Here is a 7,729-nt window from a genome sequence, read left to right as displayed (position 1 = left end):
CACTGCGCTCAAGCTGATTCCATTCCTATCGTCTTATTCTTTTGTTTTCCTCCCCCCCCCAGTCCTTTTAAAAAAGAAGAAGAAAAGAAACCACCACCTATGAGGCCAGCCCTTGAAGATGGCGTCCTCACTTTTGTCAACAATCTGGTCAAATAATTTTTTCAATGTGTGAAAAACATTCCAAAGGAAAGGAAAAATGCGAGAAAAAACGGACTCTCTGCGAAGTCCGTCGCGTTCAGCGGCTTGGCTGCTCAATTTTTCTAGATTTCAAAACAAACAAACAAAAAAAAGACAATTAAACAAAAAAAAAGTTAAGAATAATAATTAGTAAATATTTTAGAGGAACAAGAGGAAAAAGAAAAAATTCGCGGATCCAGCGGATGTTTTTTTTTTTTAATTTTATATCTGCCGTTTCCCGGAAAATTTTATGATTTCAAAAAAAAAAAAAAATTTCGTGCTGTAGGTTATGTTTTGACGATGTTTCACTCACACACACACAAGTTTTCACGCCGACACTGTCCTACTGTTTTTATCTCTCCCTCACCTTCGATAGATTTTCTATTTCAAATGTTGCCAATTTTTTTTGAGAGAAGATGTGTGCATATGAAAAAGTGTCATTTTTTTTGTTTTGTTTGGGTTCATTTGGACAATACTCGTACTCGCTTCCCACTCGCCAGTTGCCACTCATTTGTTTGAGTTGTATTTTATTAGGGAATTCATTTGTTTTCTTAATTCGTAAAAAAACAAAAACAACAAGAGTGCTATCGCCATTCTCGGTCGGACCCTACTTTTATTTTTTCGTCTCGTCTCACTTATACTCTATAATAATAACCGTTCCTAAACCCAGCGAAGAAAGTTAAATAATTATGTGAAAGAAGTAGATTTACCCCCCAAAAATTCTTCTGATTGATCGACTATTTTTTGGGTTTTTTCTAAATAATCATTCGATTCATTGTATCAATGTTTGTTTATCTGGGTGGGGATGAAAGTGTGTCTTGTGCATTCTTTTGTTTTATTATTGCATGATCTCAGTCGTTATGGTACCGAGTGCCGATAATGTGCGAGCCAAAAATGAGAGACATGAAAAGACGCGAGCGGAGATTCACTGCCATATACATAAGACGAATCATTTTCTTTTCTTTCGGATTTAAAAACAAAACTTTGCTGACCATTTTAACTCTCCTCTGGGCAGTATTTGAAGAAAAAAAAAATAATCATTTTGTTTTCATTATATTTATAATATCGATCCAGGCGACTCCCTGCTCTTTCCTATTTCAATCCAATAATTCGACCAGTCGTTTTTCAATCATTTTTTTAAAAAACCACTTGCAAACATAACCGTGTGTGTGTGTGTCAGTACCTTGATACGATGACAATACTCAATTTTTTGGCGATTTGATGGATGTTCGCCACTTCCGGCACACAGCATCTTCTTATCTCATCATCGGCAGCCTCTCTTATTATTTTTCTCTCACTTTTTTTTTTATTTTACAATTTCAAAAAACAATTTCAAACCCAATTCCTTGCCGTTGCTCCCTCAAATTTGTTTCATGTTCGTGTGAATTATTCAGTTCCAAAATCGAATTTTCCGTTCCGATATTACAATACACACACCTCACCCTACACACAGACACACACATACACTTGAAGAACTTAAGTCTCTTATTATCTTTTTTCTCACAATCCGACACAGTTTTTAGGAATCTCCTGAAAAAATAAAAAAACAATGTGTGTGTGTCCCCATTTTTTTTTTTTTTTTTAATTATGTGGATATTTATATGATATTCTCTTCATTCTTTTGTTTATTCGTTGCGGGCGTTGACTAAATGAAGTTATGTTCGTTACACCATTGACCAATCCCGTGACGCTTTTCCTCATTTCTTCGGCAAAATGAACCTCAATTCGATTTCTACCTTTCACTTTTTATTGAATGTGCGTGTTTGTGAATTTGTTTATTTTGTAATATGATTTCGTCATTGTAAAGAAAAATTCAAAAAATAAAATTACAAAAAAACAAACTTAAAATCAAATTTTTTAATCCCATTATTTTATAGTCGTTTGGATATGATTCGAGCGATTTCAGTTCCAGGGATCGATGGTCCAGTCAGATTGGTTCCTCTGATTGTGTAGCGGTTCTTCCTTCCATGGGCTTCCGTCTGGACATTAGCCACACCGGCGACGTTCTCTTTCGGTCCATTTCCAATGCGTCTCATCGTCTCTCTAAAAAAGCGAACACAATTTAAATTTAATTCATTTAAGAAGAAACTAAAAATAAATCAACTCACTTGATGACACGATATCCATTCTCATCCGCTTGGTACTCGACCGTCCGCAAGACAAAGCCATCGCTATAAGAATAAGATCCGTTGACCTTAAAACATCAAAGTAAATCCCCGTTCAAGTGTTGTGCAAATAAAATAAGAATCTCTCAAAGAACCTGAGCTCCTCGACGCGTCTCTTCGCGGTGTAGTTGTCCGCCTTTGATTCCGTCTCTGACGTCACTCCGGAAGTGATAAGAAGCGTTTCTGGCACTGGCTTTTTCATCAAACCTTTCGAAATCTTCAATTGGAGCACCTCCACTGCCGTCAGTAGGAATTACCAAGGCCCTCAACAAATTCTCTTCCAACATGTCGTCAACCGGAATAAGCTCCGTCATTTCAGAGGTGAGAATCGCTTCACCCAGCCGGATTCCGGGCCATTTAACTTTTCCGCGGGATGGATTAAGCCTCCCGGTGACGACTACATTTAGTGCAATCAAGACTGCAATAATCTAAATGAAGGAATTTGAATCTGAAACTGAAGTGGATTACAAATGAATGTCTACCTGAAGTGCGGATTTCATGATGGAGAACTTGACAAGAACGACGACCAACTTGTAATAGGCCCGTTTTTATCAGTGTCGGGTCTTATTTATATGTTTGGCAGACTGCATGCGGATGTGCTCTGCAGACCTACGATGACCTGCCTTTCACTTTTGTACGGCGGAGATGACACGCGGAACGGAGCTCAGAAACTGCTGACCTGATTTGAAAATTTTGACTTTCACCCAAATAGCAGGTGTTTAGCTCGGTGTTTAGTTTCTGTGTTGTCTAGGAATTTTTCAATTTTTTCATACAATAACAAATATGATTTGCTATTTTGGAACCAAATCTACAACACTGCTGCACGTAGTTTTCCCCCGTTAGAAAATAATGTATTTCCCTATCAAGATTTAAAAGTTATGTCATCGATCTTTATACTGTCTGTCATAGAAATGTAAACCCCTACACAATATTGGGGTTCAATCAAATAGCCTTGGGCATTTTTTTCTGACCCAGTCTCCAATTTATCATGACACTAATCTTTTATCCTTTCCCTTCATTCATTTAATGCCCATAGATTGTAATGAGTGCAATGAATCATAGTTTAAATTGCCTGCAGGTATTGAACCTCTTCCTGCAATATTACGCCCCTCTATAATGGCGTTTGCATTCAAGGACATTTCAGTTAATGTAGACATTTAAATGCATCAAATTAATTAATTTCAATATTTGCATTGGCAACATTTCTGATTCTTGAAAGTTAAAAGTCAACCATGAAATTTTCACACGAGTTTTCGATGAAAACTTTTCGTTTTTCTCGAGTATTTTCTCAGAAAACTAGAGATAAATATTAAACTTAATTGCAATTAAATTAATTTTTATTCAACTTGTCCACAAAGCGTAGTCAGGTAGCAACTACAAGCCCGCTAGCCCAAAGGGTTTAAACATCCAAAACAAATGAAGGCAGATTTTGCCACCAACGGCAACATCGCACTTTTAAAACTTTTAAATAACACTTGTTTCTCAACGGTTTTCATCATTCGACGCTCTTCTCTGTGCAAGGTAAGTCTTCGTTTGCATCTTCTTGCAAATTGAAGAATTTAAAGTGCTGGTTGCTTGATTTTAATGGGCTCTTTTATCCTTAGCTGCTCCAAGCTGTTTTTAGTTTTGTCAATAATACGAGTTCCTCGATCTGCTTTTATCCTCGTATCGACACTTATCACCCGAGTTTGTTTTTACGTCTTGAACTTTTGATTATTATTTTAACTGTTCAAAATGCCCCGCCTAAAGTTGGATGCTGCCCCTTCAAACATGGTGAGTTAAACTTGTTTACATTTTCATGGCATATGTGTTAACAGGTTGTGTTGTGTAGATGCTGGAGAATCGCAACAACCCACTTAAGGCCAAGTCCACTACGGTTGGGTTTGTGGTTCAGAAAGCACCAGGCCCTAGTCTGCGACCCAGAGCTGCTCTCGGTGATTTAACAAAGGCCACAGTCAACAATCAAGTCAAGAATGAGCAGCCAGATGAAAAAATTAAGAAGCCTGCCATGGGTATTGCTCCCAGAAAGCCTCTCCAGAGCACTAAGTATATTTGTTTGCCCATCTGATTTTACCTGTTGCTTTCAATGTCTTGTCTCTATGCAGTGTCACTAAGAAAGTTGTTCCAGCTGCAGCCCCCAAAGCTGTGGTGTGCACAAACAAGGCTGAACCTGAAGCTTACTCCAGTAAGCAGCTTCCCATTGAAGATATTGATCTTGATAGGGATAACCCTCAGTTGGTTTCTTATTATGCCAAAGATATCTACTCTTACTTACGTCAATTAGAGGTATTTGTTTCCTTTTACAAATGTATTATGTGTAACTAACTTTGGCTTGCCTTTTGGTTTCAGAAATCGTACATGATTGGAGCTCACTACATGGATTTTGGATACATTATCCGGCCAACTATGCGTACTATCTTGGTTGACTGGCTTGTTGACGTCCACGGTCGCTTCAAGATGCTTCAAGAAACTTTGTACCTGAGCGTTTCTGTGATGGATTCTTTCCTTCAGGTATGCTTGTATTTCTGGTTTTATTTGGGCTTGTTTTTATTCAATATTTGTGTCGTCTTTCAGGCTGATTCCACAGTTAACCGCAAGGAGTTGCAGCTTGTTGGCCTGACAGCCATGCTGATTGCGGCCAAGTTTGAAGAGACATGGGCTCCCGAGATCAATGATTTCGTGTACATGTCTGATAAAGCCTACACTGCAAAGGATGTGCTTGCCATGGAGTGTCGAATGTTGCAAAAGTTGGACTTCCGGTTGGGTCGTCCTCTACCTCTTCACTTCTTGCGCCGCAATACTCAAGCTGCATCACAAATTCTCGATCAGGTACGTTTAGTGCAATCAATGCTTCGATCCGTATTTCGATTAAAACTATTTCGTTATTAAACAGGTCGATGTTTTACACCACACGCTTTCGAAGTATCTTATGGAACTTACACTTCCCGAGTATAGTTTCTGCCATTACTTGCCCTCAGAGCTTGCTGCCGCTGCTCTTTGTCTTTCTCTCCGGTGAGTTGTACTTCTTTTAAGATCGAGTTCTGGTTAAATGAACGTTATTTCATTTCAGTATTTTGGATGAGAATGACACGGACGGCAGCAAATTGTGGAACCACTCCATGGTATACTATTCTGGGTACACCTATGAGAGTTTGGAACCCCTTATGGAGAAACTATGTGGCCTTGTTGCTTCTGCTGACGTCAGTAAATTCCAGGTAACATAGCCCAAAGTGCAGTCTTCTTCGGTTTGTGGTTAATTTGGTTTGTGGTTTCTCAGGCTGTTCGGAAGAAGTATGCTTGCTCCAAACTGTACAACATCAGCACTGTCCCTCATCTGAAGTCGCCGTTAGTCACAGTACTTGCCAAAAGATCAGCAGCAATCAAAAATTGAAGGATGGCTTTAGTTCATTGAAATTTTTTTCCTTAAAATTATTGTTTTCGCCTTATGGTCGGTTTTACCGACCGGTTTTATTATGTTCACATTTACGATAAAAATTTGCGTGTTACGGGTAGGTAACGTAGAACTGTTTGAAAAGGTTGTCATTTATAATTGCCAAAATAAACGACTCGAGTCTCTTCTTCTAAATCTGTCCTCCTCAACGGGCATGTTTGATGGAAACTTTCAACACACACTTGTACATAACCGTGGCTGACTAACTCTCAAATAAACTGACTGACAAATGTATTTCAATTTGGTAAAGACAAATTTGATATTTAAAAAGTAACAGGGTGATCAAAGCAGCATTTATTGATCATAACATGCAGTTTTATCCATGTTTAATGTATTACAATACTGAAAATGAAACTTTTCCAGTCAACGCATTAAGAGTTGGTTTATTTTAAATGTATCCAATTTAAACTCAACTTCCTCTGTCCTTAATTTTGCATTACCGTGACCTTAATTGCATATTCATTCAGATGAGTACTGTATATCCAATACATGTAGTTCAAAGCCCAAATTTAAGTCATTGTATAATGTAGAATTGAGAAGATTGTTACAATTAGCGAAGTAGAAACTACCGAAGGGAATCATGTAATAAAACAATATGAAATTATGAAATCACTTTTGCGTGAAAACTGCTAGCAAAAATAGTGGTACATTTTTGTGTGGTAAACCTATAAAAGAGTGAGGGCACCTCCATCCCGCGGCTATCGGTACATGAAGAACAGACTGCACAAAGTGGGGTGTTGGGTGGATTCGTGAGCAGCTTGTAGGTTGCAGTCATCAAAAATAATTTTCCTCCCCATTCTTTCAAGCTTCACTCGGCGGGTATATAAGCACACCAGCCAAGTCCTAAATTCATTCAGTCCTCTTCCGACATCAACAACAACAACCAACAACAAGTCATGTCTTCCCTGAAAGTAGTAAGTTGTTCAAATTGCCTTCATTCCAACTGTTTCTATTTTACCGTTCGGTTTCTCATATCGCCAATTCTGTTATACACGAGTCTTTTCTGTGTTTTCAGTTCGTTCTTTTGGCTGTTATCGTCGCCATGGCCGCTGCCTACCCACAGGGTTTAGATTCTCCTTACAAACCAGCAGCCAGCTATGCAGCTCCCGCGTACAAAGGTGCGGGATACGCCAACGGCCGTGCCAAGATCCAAGTCTACCGTGGGCCCAGCAAAGGTTACGAAAGTGGCAAGGGAGGATACGGCGGTGAAGGATTCGCTCCTTGGGGATTCTACGCCACTCAGCCCGAAGATAACAAGGCGTACGGTTATTAAAACTTGAACGATTACTTGACTTGAAGTGAATGTGCGATCGGCTGGACCATTCGCTCTAATCTGAATCTGACTTGACGCTGTGTTATCCATTTTGTTACTGTTATAGATTTTTTCTTGATATAAAAACAAATCATTTCATCAAGTCGAATAAAGTTTTACACAAATTTAAATTTTTTTGTTTATGCGTTCAAACGACTCTGGCAGCAACAACCGCGAAATCAATTCAAAGTAGTTTGCTACTGTTACTACTAGATGGCTTGATGCTTGCAGACGACAAGTTGCACTGTTGTTGTTTACTGTGCTTGTGCTACTATTTTTCTTAAAATACTTTGTAGCTTTTTAAAAAACTTACACTTCCCATTATGGTCTCAAATTTACCTTCAGCCAATCTGACAAATTCTAATTTCAAACAGTTCGTTTTCATAAACAATCAGCGATGGCCTCTTCTCTGTCCAAAAGTAGTAAGTTTTGAAAAACCTGATTCGTTTTCGTGATTTTATTTATAATACTCACATTACTCATTAAGTTTACTTGTTCAACGTATCCACACTCAGCTTTTACGTCTAGAGATCGATTTTATGTTGTTTCCGTTGATTCAATGGTAAATTTTTCATTTATGTATCACCTGCGTAGACTTTGGATCAGTTGATCAGTAGGACTGAT

At 38.5% G+C, this 7,729-nt stretch overlaps 3 protein-coding genes across 5 annotated transcripts in view; 2 read left to right on the top strand and 1 right to left on the bottom strand.

Annotated features, from left to right (window-relative positions):
• Positions 1 to 1,507: 1,507 nt before the first annotated feature.
• Positions 1,508 to 2,790, bottom strand: LOC124205928. Its single transcript, XM_046603513.1, has 3 exons — positions 2,438 to 2,790; positions 2,286 to 2,371; positions 1,508 to 2,220 (listed from the first exon to the last, which is right to left on the bottom strand). The coding sequence occupies exons 1-3, from the start codon at positions 2,654 to 2,656 to the stop codon at positions 2,049 to 2,051; spliced, it is 477 nt and encodes a 158-aa protein (XP_046459469.1). The 5' UTR covers positions 2,657 to 2,790; the 3' UTR covers positions 1,508 to 2,048.
• A 934-nt stretch (positions 2,791 to 3,724) lies between these two features.
• Positions 3,725 to 7,236, top strand: LOC124205915 (G2/mitotic-specific cyclin-B2-like). Its single transcript, XM_046603490.1, has 11 exons — positions 3,725 to 3,863; positions 3,947 to 4,115; positions 4,174 to 4,388; positions 4,448 to 4,628; positions 4,692 to 4,853; positions 4,917 to 5,171; positions 5,236 to 5,354; positions 5,413 to 5,557; positions 5,620 to 5,725; positions 6,688 to 6,707; positions 6,809 to 7,236. Exons 2-11 carry the CDS (start codon positions 4,077 to 4,079, stop codon positions 7,064 to 7,066), a joined length of 1,500 nt encoding a protein of 499 aa, XP_046459446.1. The 5' UTR covers positions 3,725 to 3,863; positions 3,947 to 4,076; the 3' UTR covers positions 7,067 to 7,236.
• Positions 7,237 to 7,353: 117 nt separating this feature from the next.
• The window catches only part of LOC124205914, a 38,930-nt gene continuing 38,554 nt past the window's right edge, over positions 7,354 to 7,729 (top strand). For 2 of the 3 annotated variants that reach the window (XM_046603487.1, XM_046603489.1), the window contains exon 1: positions 7,369 to 7,527. The gene's annotated coding sequence lies outside the window, so the exon portion shown is untranslated. Of the gene's footprint in view, positions 7,528 to 7,729 lie in introns of all 3 variants that reach the window. The other variant, XM_046603485.1, reaches the window with a different exon arrangement.

This window comes from Daphnia pulex, chromosome 10 (assembly GCF_021134715.1).
Source record: "Daphnia pulex isolate KAP4 chromosome 10, ASM2113471v1".
Taxonomy (NCBI): domain Eukaryota; kingdom Metazoa; phylum Arthropoda; class Branchiopoda; order Diplostraca; family Daphniidae; genus Daphnia; species Daphnia pulex.
The sequence above is the reverse complement of the archived record's forward strand: the minus strand, read 5'-3'. Positions and strand labels throughout refer to the sequence as shown.

What these genes read in the sequence shown, in the direction of transcription:
- LOC124205928 (XM_046603513.1), bottom strand. Translation starts at nt 2,656, where the DNA reads ATGACGGAGCTTATTCCGGTTGACGACATGTTGGAAGAGAATTTGTTG. An exon ending in AGACGCGTCGAGGAGCTCAG is followed by an intron (nt 2,372 to 2,437) that starts GTTCTTTGAGAG and finishes TGATGTTTTAAG; the next exon opens with GTCAACGGATCTTATTCTTA. An exon ending in AATGGATATCGTGTCATCAA is followed by an intron (nt 2,221 to 2,285) that starts GTGAGTTGATTT and finishes TCGCTTTTTTAG; the next exon opens with AGAGACGATGAGACGCATTG.
- LOC124205915 (XM_046603490.1), top strand. Translation starts at nt 4,077, where the DNA reads ATGCCCCGCCTAAAGTTGGATGCTGCCCCTTCAAACATG. An exon ending in TGATGGATTCTTTCCTTCAG is followed by an intron (nt 4,854 to 4,916) that starts GTATGCTTGTAT and finishes GTCGTCTTTCAG; the next exon opens with GCTGATTCCACAGTTAACCG. An exon ending in TCATGTCTTCCCTGAAAGTA is followed by an intron (nt 6,708 to 6,808) that starts GTAAGTTGTTCA and finishes CTGTGTTTTCAG; the next exon opens with TTCGTTCTTTTGGCTGTTAT.